General features: G+C 39.1%; 1 protein-coding gene across 4 annotated transcripts in view; it reads left to right on the top strand.

The window, feature by feature from the left end:
• The window catches only part of ADCY8 (adenylate cyclase 8), a 263,968-nt gene that overhangs the window by 48,718 nt on the left and 193,913 nt on the right, over positions 1 to 21,337 (top strand). For all 4 annotated transcript variants that reach the window (XM_073999461.1, XM_005564084.5, XM_005564083.5 and 1 more), the window contains exon 2: positions 2,613 to 2,762. In XM_073999461.1, coding sequence (XP_073855562.1) covers positions 2,613 to 2,762 — 150 coding nt within the window. The remainder of the gene's footprint in view (positions 1 to 2,612; positions 2,763 to 21,337) is intronic.

The raw sequence follows: 21,337 nt of genomic DNA, 5'->3' as shown, positions 1-21,337 counted from the left end.
ATAGGACATATAATATTTCTTCTTATCTAATCTGAAAATCTTTATCATAACTGAAGAATATGTCCCCTATATGTAACATTTTTATCTGACTGTTTTCAAGATTTTCCTTGGTTTTTAAGCATTTTGATTATGATGTGCCCAGCAAGGAGGGTAGTTTTGTTCACATTTATCCTATGTAGGGTTTGCTGAGATTATTGAACTTGTAAATATGTATCTTTATAAAATTTATAAGAATTGCATTATTTCTTTAAACAAATTAGCCCCACTCTCTCTTTCCTTTCCTTCTGAGAATCCAATTATATGTATGTTAGGCCTTTCAGTGTTGTCACACAAACTAATAAAACCTTTTCATAAATCATTAAAAAAATTTTTTTCGGCTGACCGTGGTGGCTCACACATGTAATCCCAGCACTTTGGGAGGCCCAGGCAGGCAGATCACCTGAGGTCAGGACATCAAGACCAGCCTGACCAACACAGGAAAACCTCATCTCTACTAAAAATACAAAAATTAGCCACACATGGTGGTGCACACCTGTAATCCCAGCTACTCGGGAGGCTGAGGCAGGAGAATTACTTGAATCTGGGAGACAGAGGTTGCAGTGAGCCAAGATCATGCTACTGCTACTGGGTGACAGAGTGAGAGCCTGTCTCTCTCTCTCTCTCTCTCCTCTCTCTCTCTCTCTCTCTCTCTCTCTCTCTCTCTCTATATATATATATATATATATATATATATAATATATATATAATATATATAAATATATATATAAATATAAAAGCCAGGCACAGTTGCTCACTCCTGTAATCCAAGCACTTTGGGAGGTCAAGGTGGATAGATCATTTGAGGTCAGGAGTTTGAGACCTGCCAGCCTGGCCAACATGGTGAAATCCCATCTCTACTAAAAATACAAAAATTAGCTGGGCGTGGTGGTGGGTGCCTGTAATCCTAGCTACTCAGGAGGCTGAGGCAGGAGAATCACTTGAACCCAAGAGGTGCAGTTTGCAGTGAACTGATATCACACTACTGCACTCCAGCCTGGGTGGTGGAGTGAGACTCCATCTCAAAACAAAAGTATATAAAATATATTTTTATTTATTTATATATTATTAAATATTTATTTATTAATAATTTTTTTCAAAATGGTTATATTCTATTGGCATATTTCCAAATTTACTGACCCATCATCTATGTTCTGCTGTTAATATCCAGTTGGTTCAGATATTTTGTTTTTCATTTCTGAAATTTTCTTTTTTTAAGGTTTCTATTTCTTTTCCTATTTCTTTTCATTCACTGCTAAAATATTTACTTTCAGTGAATTTCATTCATTGCTAGAATGTCACTGAGCAAAGTTGTAAGAACTATTATAATCTCGGCCTGCTGATTCCAACATCTGGGTCAGATTAGAATAGATGTCTGTTAACTATCTTTTCTCTTGAGATTGAGTCATATTTTAATGTTCATTTTTATGTCACGTAATTCTGTGCTATGTTCTGGGCATTGTGAATGCTCTGTGGTTAAGACTGAATTATCTTACATTCCCCTGGAAAGAGTGATTTTTGTTTTGTTCTGTTTCACTTTAGCAGGTAATTAACTTGACTGAAATCAAAAGAAAGTCTTTGTCTTTTGGACTGCAGTTCAAATATCAGTTCAGTTATTTTTATCCCTAGCTCAATTGCTTACTGTCTTCCCTATGCATATGTGGTTCAGTTAAGAGGTTATAAAACAATTTTAGGTTTTCTTTCACCGAGTTCTTTACTTTTTGGAATTCTTCTCCCACTTTCTGGAAGCTACAGTGGTCTGGAACTCTGTTCTTTGCTTCTTTAAGCTACCTGCGTTTTCTATTGGAGTTATAGCTACCACACACCGCATGAGCTATGACCTGGTCTCAGGCTAAAGCCATAAAAATAAAGAAATTCATACTATGTTGTTCATTTCTTCCATGTGCTGACCCCTCTTCAAAAATGTCTGCTTTTCTTGACTGAAGAGTAGTTAGAAAGGGGGCAAATGAAAAAGTGGGAGGCCCAATTTAAGAGTCCAGGAAACATATCTTAATGCCTAGAAATAGAATAATGGAAGTGGAGATGAAAAGCAATAGATAAACACGTTTCTTTTCTTGAGTTAGAAACAAGACTTGGATTCTATCCAAGAAGATCTGAGAACACCAGAGTCTAAATATAGTAGTCAATGTATTCGAAGTCAAAGGTATTCAATGGATTCCTTTCCTGTTTCTTATTAGTCTCTTCTTTTTATTCCCACCAGATTCTCCAAACCCTTAAAAGCCAGAAGCTTTTGCTGGTGAAGGGGAGAGAGAGAAGGTGGAGTAAAGAAGTCAACCAGATTCTCTCTTTTTCACAGCAGGTTTCCCATGAAGACTCCAGTCTAAACCTGGGGAGAAAGAAGCCTAAATTGGAGAAAGTGGTGAAAGAAGCCCTCTCTGAAGAGATGACATTTGTCTCAAGAGCTGAATGAAGGGCATAGTTCTACAAACATACGATTAAACATGTGGATTACTACATTAGGATTTACCGTGGAAATTCGTATTTATTTGTGTATTTTATTGTTGCTTGTAAATAGCTTTTGTTTTAAGCACCTGACCAGACTGTGTTTGTTTTAGGTTGTGGCCCAGGCAGTGTTATTCATGTGTATGAACACAGCTGGAATCTTCATCAGTTACCTGTCAGACCGGGCCCAGCGCCAAGCTTTCCTGGAGACTCGGAGGTGTGTGGAGGCCAGGCTGCGCCTGGAGACAGAGAACCAAAGACAGGTACCAACTGACAAGGCTGTGTGTTTTAGTTATCACCTAGCCAGTCTCTAACTTATACGGAGCTCCTGTTTTGCTCCCAAACACGTCCTGACTTGCAAGTGTTCTCTTAAAGTTTATGTCACAGGATTCCAGAGTTGGAAATAGTTGTGTTAGACTTACAGGTCAAAATGGGTTGGTCTTATTCTATCCACACTCAATTCATCGTTCCCTATAAGAAATAAAGTGATTACAGTCACAGATTTATTTCCTGACACCTTTCACTGACATCTGTGTTTGTGAACAAGGTCATGATGCCTCAAAACCATCAGCATGCCTGTCTTTGACCCTCTTTCTTTTAAACTGTAAATGTGTTATTTCAGATAAAAATGTTTACTGTCTACCAATTCAAATTAGAGTAAGCGCGTAGAAGAATCTTACACATGCCTAGTCTCTAAAACCACAACCTGATTTTTAGAAGGGATATACACACACAAAAATCCTGTGGACATGATGCCAACATCAGAATAAGGGATACAGTAGGAAAAGAAGTTGGATTGCAGGGGGCAATAATATGTTCCAATTTGGAGAGGTTAAGATAAAATAATTTTTTGGACATCCTGATTGGGCGGATGTTATAGGAACTTAAAAGTAGTTTTGGCCTCAAATAATATATTTCTCCAAAATCAAATTTACTTTCAAAGAATAAAGATTTGTCCCTATTAAAGCTATTTATATATTTTAAATCCATGTATACCTTTGGTTCTGAAAACAATTTTCCAAGAGGAATATCAGGAATGTGTTGAAAATTGGTTTTAGCATCAATTTATAGCATCCCAAGTATATATGTTCTTGGAAATTTTATGCTTGTCGATATATTATTTTTATAATACGAGACCTTTTTTTAACTAAGACCTTTTTCTTAAAGTTATGTCTTATTATTTATAATACAGCACATTTCTTATTTAAGACTTTAGGCAATAATAGTTTGCAAAAATCATAAAGAAAGTAGCAGAGAAAGACTCAACACTTACTTCATGATTAATTTGCATCAAATCACCAGGGAGTCAGGGATCTTTGAAGTGAGTGAAGCCAGGTCTGGGTGATAATGGATGAGACGGACAGGTAGGGTACACCTGCCAGGACTCAACTCCCACTGCCATCTGCTGTCTCCTGGGGCAGAGGAAACTCCTGAGTTTTCAGATCTTACTTTGACTTTACAAAATTTAGAATAAGGAATTTCGAAGTTATTGCCTAAAATAATTCTGGAACCTCATAGTAATTTCTCTGAATAACCCTTGGAATAATTAAGAAAAATAACTTTAAGAAAGAAAACGCCCTGTACAATAAACATGAGTATCTCCCAGGACTATTGTATTATGTTCCTGTGCAAAACAGATCAGTTGCCAGACTGGCATGTCACTCTTTCCATGGGATCTGTGCCGGTTCAGAGAATGCTGCCATATTAATAATGTATTCAGCTGTTCTTAATGCTTTGTCACAACGAGAGCTGAAATTGTGGGTGAGTTCTCTGGGCTGCCTCTTATTTAGTGTTTATGATATATTGGAGACACTAAAAGTTATTGCCTTACCATCTCCATAAGACTTTTTGCTTCTTTTCCCATCCTTCAAGTTGGGTGTCTTGGAATCACTGTGATCTATTAATCTAAAATTGTGGAGGAATCATCCACCATTCCCTCTAATCTTTATTTATTTTTTTTTTTTGAGTTGGCAGAAGGAGGAAGAAAATAATAATATACAGAGGTAAGAGAAAGCGACAACTAGAATGTAGTGAAAGACCACTAGAGTTTGGGTCATGGCTCTTATTACTTCCTAGTTGGACCACCTAAGCTATTAAACTCTTCACCATAGGTTCCTTTTTTATACATGGGCCAATATCTTTCTCTTCTGCATTACATTTGCCTCAAATGAGATACTATGTAGAAAGCAATACAAACAGATAAGTCAGTTTCATTGATTTCTTGGATAAAATACAAGAAAAGACTATCTTTTGTGGAAGGTGCTTTGTTCCTAGGATGGAGTAAAATATTGTGTAGGCTTCTTTTAGTCCTATATTCACAACTATGATATTTGTGGCATGTTGACCACCTTTTATTTACTCAAGGGTATTGTCTGAGATAGCTGACTCTACAGCATCAGTGCTAAAGTTACTTTCCACTGGCATTTGATCCCTGCTTCAGGTTTCCATTATCCTTGAGAACTTCCTCAGTAATAGATGGGCAGTGTAGTCTGGCAGAGAAAACATAGACTTTCAAATGAGATTGCCCTGGATTAGTAATTTTTGCTTAGTTACTATTTTAGTGAGCTTGAGCAAACTCTGAGTCTTAGTTTCCCCATCAATGCCATGGGAATAATAACATCCTTCCTGAAAAGTCTCCTTAATGGTTAGAATTACTTTGTGTGAGATGCCCTTGCAAGTCAGTGAAGAGTTCCTATTAGCATTATTGTGTGTAATGATTTATATGAATCAGTCAACATAGTTCAGTCCCAAGAGGACTCATGTGAGAATTTATTATGGATTGACTTGGCTCAGTTGTAATAACTTAGGGTTATTTATATGGAGGTAAATCAGGATGATGGCTCTCCTTAAGTGCATAGCAACCAGAATCATCATTAGGTCCCATCCATGTCTTTTAAAATATCATGTGTCATTGACAAATGAATTCTCATCTACCTCTTATCAGAACTAATTACAATGACATAACTGTTAAAAATTCTATACCCTGTGAAGGAGATGCTGTAAGAACCTAAGTGACAGCAGATACCTTTTCCTTGGATAATGATCCTAAATAAGATTGATGGTAATATTTTGCAATTATAAATTGAGAATCAAATAGGTTATATTCAACAGAAATGACCATGTTTTGTGAGATTTTTCATGCATTCATGATTTTTATCTCATGGTAGGATACAAAAAAATTAATCATTTAATTTGTTCAACTGTGAATTAATTTCTTTATGGAGGGTCTATTATGTGTCAGGAGCCCTGCTGAGCATTGGGAATATAATGCTGACCAGCAATCAGTTTCTGGCCTTAAAGAGTTTACCTGGTGTAGAAGATTAATAGCTACACGGACACGTATGTCAATAGTGTATGAGTCAAAACTAACCTAGAAAAATAATTTTACCTGAGCTGACATGTGAATAGGACTCAGCTCAGTGGAGAGGCAGTAAAGAGTACACCATAAAGAGCAAAAAACACATGCAAAAATCTTGAAGGAAGAGAGGAAGTAGTTTGTTGGAAGGATTTATGAGAATTCCCATGATCACTCATTCATTCATTTATTCTTCTATCTATTCACCCATTCATGCTGTAGAGAGACAGCCAAATAAGACTCAGTCTTTACTCTGAATTGGACCTGGAGGATGAGTATGACTTTAATTCTTAGAAGAGAGGAAGGAAAGAAATTAGCAAAGATACCGATGACAAGATACGTATGACCTAGTAAAGGACAGCAATGCCGGACACGAGGTCTTCTCTGACATCCTGAAGCAAATTGTGAACCTGTTAAGTGGAACCTTACTGCTTTCCATTCAATAATAGCTATATATTTCCTGAGTGTTAACTATGCACCAGGCATTATTCAAAGTGCTGTGTACACCAAAGTGAAGAAATTCTTTGTCAGATCTCTATTACAGCATGCCACATGGATCTCAATCATTGCATGTCTCTTTCCCCAAACTGCTATTTCACCACCCTGTGCCATGTATTAATAGTTCTGGGAAATGCACCTCCCTCCTAATGTGTCTCTACTCTTCTGCCTCAGCATTCCTTTCTCCACGAGGCTTGCTTTTGTCTCCCAGGTAGAGTTGAGATGGTTTTCTTGTACTCGCCACATGCCATGATTGTTAAGTCTATTAAAGAATGTGTCCCACTTTATGACATATACTAATCTGTGCTTCTCTCTCTCCACAACCTCTAAAGACTAGTTAAAGGCAGCTACTCTATATAATTCAATGGATTCTCTGGTTTTTATCTAGCGTAGTGGCTGAAATGTAGGATCTTCTGAGTAATATTTATTTAACTAGTTATATTGAATTCAAACTTTTGCTCCTAGCTTCACTTCTACCTACATGAATATTATAATAACTCCTTTGTGTAAAAATAAAGATACCTGTGCCCGTTGTGCCCTTCATTTAAAATCTTAGTGGGAAGAGCCAATTCAGGAGAGACTGAGACAGGCTGAGCTTGCATCTTAAGCCGACTTGTTAGGGGAATTTTCCATCTGGAAGCTACATCTTGAAGCATCTTTCTTTAGGGAGTTAGATTCTAATTATTATAGTTCTCACAATCCTGCTTCTTCTCCCAGATGATGCAAGTGGCCCATATTTATTTTAAATATTAAAATGAATTAATTGTTTTTCTTTCAGCTTGGAGAATTGTATAAACCTCGTTATGGTAATCATGGCATTTCAAGGTGTCTCAGAAGCTCTGGGGGCACTGGAATAAAGTTTCTGATGATACCATATGTTGCAGCAGCAGGAAGATTATTTTTAAATGCAGCAGATGTTTTAGCTGTATTAAAGCAATTCTGTTAAACTTAAATATCTTTGTTAGACAATATTGGTGTAAACTGGTTGTTCGGACAGTAGATTGAGAAAGCTGGGTTTCCTACTGAGTTCTGAGTTGATTCATTTGATTCATTTTGGTGCCTTTTAACATCCTGGGGACTTTTTAAAGTTAAAAATAATATTGACCAGTACAGTAGAGCGTTGTCACTGTTAATTCATTCAGAGAATCAAAGTTGACCTAAAAGTGGTAGAACCTTAGCATCTTTATTCTTTCTGCTCCAACTAGATAGGTCTTCTCATTATACTCCAAAAACCTCTTACTTCCAAGTCATTTTCTGTTATTCTTCATTCCTTACATTCAAAGCCACCCACTGACCACCCATCATGTTCAGCCTTATATGTTATCAACATCTTTCATATTCATTATTCTTTAGTTTATACTGAAATATTCAGTTTCCTACACATTCTCCTTACCCTCTACACTCATGCCTTTGTTTACATGTTTTTCCCTACCTAGTGTAACCTTCCTTTCATCCCTGTACCTTATCCATCCTTCAAAACTCAGCTCAAATGTCACCTCCATGAGAGTTTCATTCATGCATTTCTGTATGGAATTAATCTCTTTATATATTCTGCTATACCCTTGGCTTATTTTTGCCTCCTCATATCCTTGATTTTTACAGCACTTGGTATTGCTGAGTCACCCCCCAACACCCTTTCCTTGAAGCACTCTCCTCTCTTAATTTTACTATGGGGCGCTTGATTTTCTTTCCAGTCTCAGATTCCTGTTTCCTTCATATATCCCTCTTCCTCCTCTAAACCCTTAAATGTAGGCATCCTTCAAGGGCCTCTCCTTGACCCCTTCTTTTTTGTTCATCTCTTAGTTCTCTTTAGGTGCTATATCATGGCTTTAATCATCACTTCCTGATTGCTCCCACATCAGCATTCTTTTCTGAGCTCCAGATGCCCACCACCAGCACCAGCTCGATAGCCTCCTCAGCATGTCTCACACATATCATCAGCTCAGCCTGTTCATGATCCTCCCACCCCCTGAAAAAGTACTCCTCTTTCTCTGTGATACACCCTTGTACCTGATCCATTCACATCAACCATGGTCCCTATCCCTGTGGGTGCTATCTTCACCATTTATGCACACATTTTTTCTATATTTCCTTTACTAGTACTGCCTGGTTTAAGTCCTCTCACAAAATAGCTTTCTAATTGGTGTTAACCAGTTTCTAACCAGTGTATACTAATCTAGCCACCTGTAGTCACTCACCTTAACATTCTTCTTGAAAAATAAATCTATTTCCCTTTTCTCCATTTTCCTTATAATCTATGAAATTAAAACAATAAACTAAACAAACTTACTGAGCTCTGCGGGGCATGAAGCCAAAGCCACTGCTTTCTTTCACCTATTCTTGTCCCTCTCTATCTGACGCTGAGATGGTGAGGGAGGAATCCACTGGTTTCTTTTCTCCAGAGAGCAGGATTCATACGTTAGAAGTCATTGTACATACATTCTCCAGACCTTTCTGTGGGATAAGAATTTGATTCCTCCCCACAGGCAGTCTACCCCACAGGGAGCCCACTCAAGCAGTCTCCTCTCCTCCCCACAGGGAGCCCACTCATGCAGTCTCCTCTCCTCCCCACAGGGAACCCACTCATGCAGGCTCCTGTCCTCCCTACAGAGAGCCCACTCATGCCATCTCCTCTGTCCCCCACAGGGAGCCCACCCATGCAAGTTCTCATCCTCTTCACAGGGAGCCCACCCATGCAGGCTCCTCTCCTCCCCACAGAGAGGCCACCCATGCAGGCTGCTGTCCCTTTCCCCCTTATAGGAAGCCCAGACATTCAGGCTGCTGTCCTCCCTGCAGGGATTCCACTGATGCAGTGAGCCCACAGTAGCCAGCTACTCTGCCTCTGGCTGGGCAACTGTGGCTATAGAGCAGAAATAAAAAATAGGAAGCTCACGTCTGCTTCCTTTGCAGCCAAGTCTCCCATTCGTTTGCCAATAATAAAGTGGCTGCTTTGATTGAATGATTTGATTTAGTCGATTCCTGTCTGTTTTCCGTATCTATTTCTCACTTGGTTCATTTGAGAAGGGAGGTGTATGACTAACTCACATCTCAAAACCCCAGCACAGAGTATTACACCTGTCAGGATCATCTTCTTAGTGCCCAATTTGGATTATATAAGACCTCACACTAATTGCAAGAAAGCCCCAGGATTGCTACTGCCCATAGAACCCACCCAATTTCATTTACTGTGCCTCACAGCCCATTCACCACCTGGCTCCAGCGTGACATTCCAATCATTTCACTTGCTACCTCCCACTTTGTACCCCAACACCTCACACAGCCCAGCAAAGATGCCCTGCATGTCTATGACTGGGATTTCTTGCTGGTCGTTCCCTATCTGTCTCCATCCCTCTCTGCTTCTCTGCCATTTTCTTTGCCCCTGGAGTGTGGCCTTTATGGATCTCATCAACAGACTCATTATCCTCTGGCTTCTGGTTGGGTTCAGCCAGTGGGAGGTACTGGACGTGAACTAGAGTGTGGGAGGACAGAGACGTCAATGCATTTATCTTCCCATATCCTACCCTGCTGGATTGTAGATTTACAGTGGCTGCATTTATCCACCAAAAGCCACAGTTCCTAACAGGCAGCCCTCGCTTAAAGTGAAGGATTTGCCAGATTCCAAGGGTGTTTGTAGCTGCCAGCCCTTCCTAACCTTGGGGTGCTTTACCATTCATTGTTGAGTACCTTAATTTTTCAATAACTCTCTTTCTTTTTTTTTTTTTTTTTTTTTTTTTTTTTTTTTAAATTTATTTATTATTATTATACTTTAAGTTATAGGGTACATGTGCATAACGTGCAGGTTTGTTACATATGTATACTTGTGCCTTGTTGCTGTGCTGCACCCATCAACTCGTCATTTACATCAGGTATAACTCCCAATGCAATCCCTCCCCCCTCCCCCCTCCCCCTTCCCCCCTCCCCCCTCCCCATGATAGGCCCCGGTGTGTGATGTTCCCCTTCCTGAGTCCGAGTGATCTCATTGTTCAGTTCCCACCTATGAGTGAGAACATGCGGTGTTTGGTTTTCTGTTCTTGTGATAGTTTGCTAAGAATGATGGTTTCCAGCTGCATCCATGTCCCTACAAAGGACACAAACTCATCCTTTTTGATGGCTGCATAGTATTCCATGGTGTATATGTGCCACATTTTCTTAATCCAATCTGTCACTGATGGACATTTGGGTTGATTCCAAGTCTTTGCTATTGTGAATAGTGCCGCAATAAACATACGTGTGCATGTGTCTTTATAGCAGCATAATTTATAATCCTTTGGGTATATACCCAGTAATGGGATGGCTGGGTCATATGGTACATCTAGTTCTAGATCCTTGAGGAATCGCCATACTGTTTTCCATAATGGTTGAACTAGTTTACAATCCCACCAACAGTGTAAAAGTGTTCCTATTTCTCCACATCCTCTCCAGCACCTGTTGTTTCCTGACTTTTTAATGATCGCCATTCTAACTGGTGTGAGATGGTATCTCATTGTGGTTTTGATTTGCATTTCTCTGATGGCCAGTGATGATACCTTAATTTTTCAATAACTCTCTTTCATTATCCCTTTTGAGGTACCAGCTATGTCCTGCCAGGAACCTGAATGACATGCCACTGTTGCTCCATTAGGATGAGATGTTCCACTCCCACTCTGTATATATTTGTGAGGCAGTTCAGCAGAGCACAAAGACACTGGGCTAGAAGTCAGAAAATCTCTACTCTGTCCAGTATGGCAGCCACTAGCCCTGTGTGTATATTTAGCACCTGCAATGTGCCTGTCTTAAAATGAGACATGCTGTGCATGGAAAATACACACCAGATTTTAAAGACAATCCAAAAAAAGAAGAAATGCAAAATATCTCATTAATGACTTTTTACAAACTAATTGAATGTTCATTATACATTGAAATGATATTTTGAATATATTTGGTTAAGTAGAATATACAATTAAAATGATTTTCAACTGTTTCTGGCTAATTTTTTATAGAATTTTTAAATTGGGAATTTTTAAATTGGATATGTGGTTCACGTTGTATTTCTACTGGACAGTATTGACCTAGATGCTTGTCCCATTTCTATTTCTAACTTGCTAGTGTGACTCTGAGCAAGTTGTCAAACCATTTTGTATGTGAGTTTCCTCATCTCTCAATTAGAAATGATAATTCTCGCCCTAACCCACAGGAGTGTTTTGAGAGACAAATAACATAATGCCTGAAAAAGTGTTATTTCAGCTGTAAAGAACTCTACAAATGTTAGGGCTATTTCTGTGAAAATCTCACCAACACCCCAATCTGATGCTCAGATCCCCCCCGCCCCCATGAAGCCTCCTCTAATGTTTCCTGTTGTAAGTTATTTCTTTCTTTTTGGCACTGAGACATTTTTCATTAACATGGGTTTTTCACATGCTGTTTTATATCAGGGTTAGCACCATAGTTCCCTCCAATCACCAGGAAGGTTTTGAGTGGCAAGCACAGTACCAGTGTTAATGGCCTCTGATCTCCCTGTAACAACTGACTTCACTCGAAGAACTGTGTTTACCTGATGTGGGTGGGACACCAGCTCTTGCATTCCATCTGGCTGCCTGGTTCTTTGCAATTTTCCTAGCACATTATTTGCGTTTTCTGGCATGATGGAAGAAGGGAAGGCTTTGAAGAAAAACAAACCTGTATTTGATTCAGAGCTCTAAGTCTATATCTGGGTGACTGTGTTTACACCAACCTTAGATTCAACATCTGTCGAAGATAATAAACCCTACATCTCAAGCTAGTTGTAAGAAAATCAAGCAATATATACAAAGCATCTGACCCATTGGCTGACATAGTGGGGCCTCAATAGTTGAGAGCTGGGGGTCATGGCTGATCCTTGAACTGTTGGATCACCTGGGCCATATCCTAAGTTTCAAAGGAAAAGGTATTCTGATTCTAGTAACAACAGTTTTTCTTCTTGTTATTTGTGTTCTACTTCAAATTTGGCATCCATAAGCAATACAGATTGTTAATGCTACCCCTGATTCAGTTCATGACCCTATGCTCATGTGCAATTATAATTTGCATACAGAGGCCATCCAGAAAGCAGAAATCAATCACCATCAGAGGCCTCAACACCTTTGATCTAGCCTGGAGAAGATGGAGGAGCCGCTGAAGAACTCTGTGGGGGCTTTTTATCTTGAAAGTCTGTGCAGATAATTTTGACTAAAGAAATTGAAATTGGAAACCTAATATAGCCTTACTATAAAATGCTGAAGAGAAGACATGCTCTGTTGCCTTGATACAGTTGAAGGCACTTTTCAAGAGTGGTAGTAAAATAGAGTAGGAGAAAAATAAAATAAGTATTTTTAAAATAATCCATGCCTAAAATAGCTTATTTTAGTGAGACTGGAGTAAGGGTCAGTTGACCAGAATTCTACATTTACTATTTTGCATGAGTTACACCCAAAATGGATTGGCTATAAAAGAGGTAAAATAATTTAAAGGCACTATCTCAGCTATCTTGGTGTAAAATCGTCCTAGAATTTTTTTTCTTCTAATCTTTTGCAAATGTCTTGCCCACAGCTCATTTGAAAGCAACGTTTTTAGAATGAAAATTTTGAGTATAGTATAGTATTCAACTCATTTTTCATAGAAACAAAAGCTTGCTTATCATAAACAGATTTGGAAACAAACATTACTGCCTCTTAGTAAAGATAGGACACAAGTTGCAGACGTGGGGGGTAGACTTGAAAGAACCAGCTAGCTATGAGCATTTAGTGTATACTGTTGACAGCCTTTCACAGTAGATAGGCTAGTGAATCACTTAAGCGGTGTAGGGAGGCCACTGTGATGCAGTGCTATTCTGTAAATTATTTATGAGAAGTCCAAAATTCCAAGTTGATCTTTTAAAAGCATTAATACTACTCTTGATCAGCCGTTGGAATCTAGAAAGTTGAGACAGAGGCTTAGAACTATGCCGTCAACGTGAAAGGAAACCTGGCATAGGGCAAAACCATTATTTCATCCTTCATTTGCTCAACAAGTATTGATCTTTCCTTCCCAAAACATTGCCCTTGCAGTATTCCCTTAGTGAACAAACAGCACCACTTGTCCACCAACTCTTCAAGCTCACACTACCCATCCTCTCCATTTTCCCTGACATTCAGTAATAATTATGAGCAGTTAATTCTCTTTCTCATCCATCTTTCATATTTTTTCCAATGTTTCTAACCCTACTTCCTTCTCCATTTCTCTCCTAGATCACTGTAACAACCCTTTCATTCCCTGAAATTCATTCTCCAGGCTGCAGCCAGAGTGATCCTTCTAAAAACTAGATCTAGTTAGGTCATCTCTATGACTTCTATACTGGGTTGAATAGTGTCCCCCTAAAATGCATGTTCCCCCAAACCTCAGAATGTGATCTTACTGGGAAATAGGCTCTTTACAGATTGATTCAAGATGAAATCACACTTGATTAGGGTGGGCCTTAATTCAATATGACTGGTATCCTTATAAGAAGAGAACACAAAGAATCCCAGAGGCAGACGCAGGACGTGCACAAAAGAGCACCTTGTGAAGACAGAGGCACAGGTTGGAGCGAGGCATCTGCAAGGACCGCTGGTAGCCACCAGAAGCCAGGAGAGTGACATGGGACAGTTTCTCCATCAGGGCCCCGGAAGAAAAACCAACCCTGACAACACCTTCCTTTCAGACTTCTGACCTCCAAAACTGTAGGAGAATACATTTCTATTGTTTTAAACCACCACATTTTGTGGTAATTTTTTAATGCCAGCTTGGGATACTAATACAACTTCCTGTTGCCTTTAGAATGAAATCAGACCCATGTCTTACCTCTCTACCCTCCTTAAACGTTGCCTGGATGGAAGTAACAGAGACTGGCTCTGACATAGCATTTACTACGTGTGAGGTTCCGTACTTCACATAGATTACTTCATTTAATCCTCAGATAAACCCTCTGAAGTGGGTGAATTTTTTACCTCCATTTTATAGATGAGGAATTTGAAAAACAGAGAGGCTAAATGAGAGCTAGTAAGTTGCACAGTTGGTTCTCAGACCTAAACAGTCTTGCTCCAGAGCCCATATAACCAATTATTATGCTACGATGTCCTTCAACACGGGATGCTCTTCACAATCTACTCCCCTCTCCCTTGGGAGGGCCCTAGCCCTCCCTTCCACATCGGGCACACTCTTTTAGTCTCAAATGACGGGAAACTCAACTCATATTGGTTCTAGCAATAAGAAGAACGTATTGCCTCCTGTTACTGAATATCCAGGGGCAGGTGTACAATTGTCACAACAGGACTGTAATGTGATCAACAGGAATACACATAGTGATGTGGGAAAATTAGATGGGTTGTCTTAATATAGGGGAAAGATATCGTTCAACACACACTAAAGCTACCCAGAGGAAAAGACCCAGTGACCCATGAAGGTGGCAGCTTCCAGTGAAGGCTCCCAACAACAGTGATATGTCCTGACTAGACTGAGGATAGTGCGTTCTTCAGGAAGCTCCTTTTGCCCTTCTCACATGGGATTTTATGTTCATGTATCTCTTCCAAAGTGTTCTAAAGGCTCCAGCTTTCTCCTTTCCTACCCACCAAGTACAAGAAAACTGCTAATAATCACAGAACATCACTTATTCTGTGGTGGACTGTCTTCCTCCCCAACCAGCATTAGACTTGAGTTCTATTTCTAAGCAGGCTTCAGGCACAGCTTGGTCCAGGGGTCATCTAGTATGCTTGTTTTATCACTTCATTGTTCAGGACTCAGCAAAAGCATTAAAATCCAATCAAAATTCTACATTAATTGACTTTTTTCTCAGAGCTTTCCACTCAAGAGTTCTCTTCAGAGCTTTGGTGATAGTCAAATACATATTATCAAAATCTAATTAGGTTATTGCATTATAGAATACATACTGTGGACCACGTCCTGAGTTAGGTGCCAGAATTAAAAACAAGAGGAGATTTTTAAATAGAATTTTTTTTTGTAACAAACAAGAGTTTGGTAAGCTTGGCAGTTTCCAACTTAGTCTGAGAGTTATATATGTCATGTCTTCATATCTCCTCTGTTATATTACAAGTTCCTTGATCCATGGACGAATTGTGATTTTCCCCCTATAATATCTACCCTGGTATTTAAACATTCACTAACACTGTATCAAATGAGTAAAGTAATAATTAATTTAAGGAGCATTTCCAATAAGCATTTCTCTTTCCTCAAATATGTGATTATCATTTTTTATCACATAGTTCTTTTATTTATTTATTTATCTATTTATTTATTATTATACTTTAAGTTCTAGGGTACATGTGCACAATGTGCAGGTTTGTTACACATGTATACATGTGCCATGTTGGTGTGCTTCACCCATTAACTCGTCATTTACATTAGGTATATCTCCCAATGCTATCCCTCCCCACCCCGGCTCCCCACAATAGGACCCAGTGTGTGATGATCCCTTCCTGTGTCCAAGTGATCTCATTGTTCAATTCCCACCTGTGAGTGAGAACATGTGATATTTGGTTTTCTGTTCTTGCGATAGTTTGCTGAGAATGATGGTTTCCAGCTGCATCCATGTCCCTACAAAGGACATGAACTCATCCTGTTTTATGGCTGCATAGTATTCCATGGTGTATATGTGCCACATTTTCTTAATCCAGTCTGTCACTGATGGACACTTGGGTTGATTCCAAGTCTTTGCTATTGCGAATAGTGCCACAATAAACATACGTGTGCATGTGTCTTTATAGCAGCATGACTTATAATCCTTTGGGTATATCCCCAGTAGTGGGATGGCTGGGTCAAATGGTATTTCTAGTTCTAGAACCTTGAGGTATCACCACACTGTTTCCCACAATGGTTGAACTAGTTTACACTCCCACCAACAGTGTAAAAGTGTTCCTATTTCTCCACATCCTCTCCAGCACCTGCTGTTTCCTTATTTTTTAATGATTGCCATTCTAACTGGTGTGAGATGGTATCTCATTGTGGTTTTGATTTGCATTTCTCTGATGGCGAGTGATAATGAGCATTTTTTCATGTGCCTGTTGGCTGTATGAATGTCTTCTTTTGAGAAATGTCTGTTCATATCCTTTGCCCACTTTGATTGAGTTCTTTATAGGTTCTGCATATTAGCCCTTTGTCACATGAGTAGATTGCAAAAATTTTCTCCCATTCTGTAGGTTGCGTGTTCACTCTGATGGTAGTTTCTTTTGCTGTGCAGAAACTCTTTAGTTTAACTAGATCCCATTTGTCAATTTTGGCTTTTGTTGCCGTTGCTTTTGGTGTTTTAGACATGAAGTCCTTGCCCATGCCTATGTCCTGAATGGTATTACCTAGGTTTTCTTCTAGGGTTTTTATGGTTTTAGATCTAACATTTAAGTCTGTAATCCATCTTGAATTAATTTTCATATAAGGAGTAAGGAAAGGATCCAATTTCAGCTTTCTACTTATGGCTAGCCAATCTTCCCAGCACCATTTATTAAATAGGGAATCCTTTCCCCATTTCTTGTTTTTCTCAGGTTTGTCAAAGATCAGATGGCTGTAGATGTGTGGTATTATTTCTGAGGACTCTGTTCTGTTCCATTGGTCTATATCTCTGTTTTGGTACCAGTACCATGTTGTTTTGGTTGCTGTAGCCTTGTAGTATAGTTTGAAGTCGGGTAGCGTGATGCCTCCAGCTTTGTTCTTTTGGTTTAGAATTTTCTTGGCAATGCAGGCTCTTTTTTGGTTCCATATGAATTTTAAAGTAGTTTTTTCCAATTCTGTGAAGAGAGTCATTGGTAGCTTAATGCGGATGGCGCTGAATCTATAAATTACCTTGGGCAGTATGGCCATTTTCACGATATTGATTCTTCCTATCCATGAGCATGGAATGTTCTTCCATTTGTTTGTATCCTCTTTTATTTCACTGAGCAGTGGTTTGTAGTTCTCCTTGAAGAGGTCCTTTACATCCCTTGTAAGTTGGATTCCTAGATATTTTATTCTCTTTGAAGCAATTGTGAATGGAGTTCACTCATGATTTGGCTGTTTGTCTGTTATTAGTGTATAAGAATGCTCGTGATTTTTGCACATTGATTTTGTATCCTGAGACTTTGCTGAAGTTGCTTATCAGCTTACGGAGATTTTGGGCTGAGACAATGGGGTTTTCTAAATATACAATCATGTCATCTGCAAACAGGGACAATTTGACTTCTTCTTTTCCTAACTGAATACCCTTTATTTCTTTCTCTTGCCTGATTGCCCTGGCCAGAACTTCCAACACTATGTTGAATAGGAGTGGTGAGAGAGGGCATCCCTGTCTTGTGCCAGTTTTCAAAGAGAATGCTTCCAGTTTTTGCCCATTCATTATGATATTGGGGGTGGGTTTTTCATAAATAGCTCTTATTATTTTGAGATATGTTCCATCAATACCAAATTTATTGAGAGTTTTTAGCATGAAGGGCTGTTGAATTTTGTCAAATGTCTTTTCTGCATCTATTGAGATAATCATGTGGTTTTTGTCTTTGGTTCTGTTTACATGCTGGATTACATTTATTCATTTGAGTATGTTGAGCCAGCCTTGCATCCCAGGGATGAAGCCCACTTGATCATGGTGGATATGCTTTTTGATGTACTGCTGGATTAGGTTTGCCAGTATTTTACTGAGGATTTTTGCATCAATGTTCATCAGGAATATTGGTCTAAAATTCTCTTTTTTTGTTGTATCTCTGTCAGGCTTTGGTATCAGGACAATGTTGGCCTCATAAAATGAGTTGGGAAGGATTCCCTTTTTTTCTATTGATTGGAATAGTTTCAGAAGGAATGGTACCAACTCCTCCTTGTACCTCTGGTAGAATTAGGCTGTGAATCCGTCTGGTCCTGGACTTTTTTTGGTTGGTAGGCTATTAATTATTGCCTCAATTTCAGAGCCTGCTATTGGTCTATTCAGATATTCAACTTCTTCCTGGTTTAGTCTTGGGAGAGTGTAAGTGTCCAGGAAATTATCCATTTCTTCTAGGTTTTCTAGTTTATTTGCATAGAGGTGTTTATAGTATTCTCTGATGGTAGTTTGTATTTCTGTGGGGTTGGTGGTGACATCCCCTTCATCATTTTTTATTGCGTCTATTTGATTCTTCTCTCTTTTCTTCTTATTAGTCTTGCTAGCAGTCTATCAATTTTGTTGATCTTTTCAAAAAACCAGTTCCTGGATTCATTGACTTTTTGGAGGGTTTTTTGTGTCTCTATCTCCTTCAGTTCTGCTCTGATCTTAGTTATTTCTTGCCTTCTGCCAGCTTGTGAATGTGTTTGCTCTTGCTTCTCTAGTTCTTTTAATTGTGATGTTAGGGTGTCAATTTTAGATCTTTCCTGCTTTCTCTTGTGGGCATTTAGTGCTATACATTTCCCTCTACACACTGCTTTAAATGTGTCCCAGAGATTCTGGTATGTTGTATCTTTGTTCTCATTGGTTTCAAAGAACATCTTTATTTCTGCCTTCATTTTGTTATGTACGCAGTAGTCATTCAGGAGCAGGTTGTTCAGTTTCCATGTAGTTGAGCGGTTTTGATTGAGTTTCTTAGTCCTGCATTCTAGTTTAATTGCACTGTGGTCTGAGAGATAGTTTGTTATAATTTCTGTTCTTTTACATTTGCTGAGGAGGGCTTTACTTCCAACTATTTGGTCAATTTTGGAATAAGTGTGATGTGCAGCTGAGAAGAGTGTATATTCTGTTGATTTGGGGTGGAGAGTTCTATAGATGTCTATTAGGTCCGCTTGGTGCAGAGTTGAGTTCAATTCCTGGATATCGTTGTTAACTTTCTGTCTCATTGGTCTGTCTAATGTTGACAGTGGGGTGTTAAAGTCTCCCATTATTATTGTATGGGAGTCTAAGTCTCTTTGTAAGTCTCTAAGGACTTGCTTTATGAATCTGGGTGCTCCTGTATTGGGTGCATATATATTTAGGATAGGTAGCTCTTCCTGATGAATTGACCCCTTTACCATTATATAATGGCCTTCTTTGTCTCTTTTGATCTTTGATGGTTTAAAGTCTGTTTTATCAGAGACTAGGATTGCAACCCCTGCTTTTTTTGTTGTTGTTGTTTTCCATTTGCTTGGTAGATCTTCCTCCATCCCTTTATTTTGAGCTTATGTGTGTCTCTGCATGTGAGATGGGTCTCCTGAATACAGCACACTGATGGGTCTTGACTCTTTATCCAATTTGCCAGTCTGTGTCTTTTAATTGGACCATTTAGTCCATTTACATTTAGGGTTAATATTGTTATGTATGAACTTGATCCTGTCATTATGATATTAGCTGGTTATTTTGCTTGCTAGTTGATGCAGTTTCTTCCTAGCATCGATGGACTTTACATTTTGACATGTTTTTGCAATGGCTGGTACCTGTTCCTTTCCATGTTTAGTGCTTCTTTCAGGATCTCTTGTAGGGCAGGCCTGGTGGTGACAAAATCTCTAAGCATTTGCTTGTCTGTAAAGGATTTTATTTTTCCTTCACTTATGAAACTTAGTTTGGCTGGATATGAACTTCTGGGTTCAAAATTCTTTTCTTTAAGAATATTGAATATTAGCCCCCACTCTTTTCTGGCTTGGAGAGTTTCTGTCGAGAGATCTACTGTTAGTCTGATGGGCTTCCCTTTGTGTGTAACCCGACCTTTCTCTCTGGCTGCCCTTAACATTTTTTCCTTCATTTCAACTTTGGTGAATCTGACAATTATGTGTCTTGGAGTTGCTCTTCTCCAGGAGTATCTTTGTGGCATTCTCTGTATTTCCTGAATTTGAATGTTGGCCTACCTTACTAGGTTGGGGAAGTTCTCCTGGATGATATCCTGCAGAGTATTTTCCAACTTGGTTCCATTTTCCCCATCACTTTCAGGCACACCAATCAGATGTAAATTTGGTCTGTTCACATAATCCCATATTTCTTGGAGGCTTTGTTCATTTCTTTTTACTTTTTTCTCTACACTTCTCTTCTCACTTCATTTCATTCATTTGATCTTCAATCGCTGATGCTCTTTCTTCCAGTTGATCGAGTCAGTTACTGAAGCTTGTGCATTTGTCACATAGTTCTTGTGTTATGGTTTTCATCTCTATCAGTTCTTTTAAGGTCTTCTCTGCATTGATTATTCTATTTATCCATTCATCCATTCTTTTTTCAAGGTTTTTAGTTTCTTTGCGCTGGTTACATAGTTCCTCCTTTAGCTCTGAGAAGTTTGATCGACTGAAGACTTCTTCTCTCAACTTGTTAAAGTCATTCTCTGTCCAGCTTTTTTCCATTGCTGGTGATGAGCTGCATTCCTTTGGAGGGGGAGATGCACTCTGATTTTTTGAATTTCCAGCTTTTCTGCACTGCTTTTTCCCCATCTTTGTGTCTTTGATGATGGTGACGTACTGATGGGGTTTTGGTGTGGGTGTCCTTTCTGTTTGTTAGTTTTCCTTCTAACAGTCAGGATCCTCAGCTGTAGGTCTGTTGGAGTTTGCTTGAAGTCCACTCCAGACCCTGTTTGCCTGGGTATCAGCAGTGGAGGCTGCAGAAGATAGAATATTGCTGAATAGTAAGTGTTGCTGTCTGATTCTTGCTCTGGAAGCTTCGTCTCAGGGGTGTACCCTGCCATGTGAGGTGTGAGGTGTCGGTCCCCCATTTCTAGTGGCGGATATCTCCCAGTTAGGCTACTCACATCATTATTGACAGATATTGAAGAATCATTTTTCTTCCCTCTTTAGTAAATTGGAGGCTAGTTTTTGCATGAATTTTCATATCCAACAGAGAATGTTCTTGTTGAACTCTATACTCCATTAACTCTTCTTTCTTCATTCTCACTGTCCAACTGAATTTGCAATTTAGATTTGTGGAAGCCATGTCTTTCATATATTAATTGCAGGGGTGTAAATATTTCATCTTTACAACCCCTGATTCCCCAACAGCTCAAAGCATTTTAGTTTTCACACCTATTATTCCAGAATCTCTTTGGAATATGCAAGAGACACATGATGCCTTGTGCTGACTTCTAT

The sequence above is a fragment of the Macaca fascicularis genome, chromosome 8 (assembly GCF_037993035.2).
Source record: "Macaca fascicularis isolate 582-1 chromosome 8, T2T-MFA8v1.1".
Taxonomy (NCBI): Eukaryota; Metazoa; Chordata; class Mammalia; order Primates; family Cercopithecidae; genus Macaca; species Macaca fascicularis.
The sequence above is the reverse complement of the archived record's forward strand: the minus strand, read 5'-3'. Positions and strand labels throughout refer to the sequence as shown.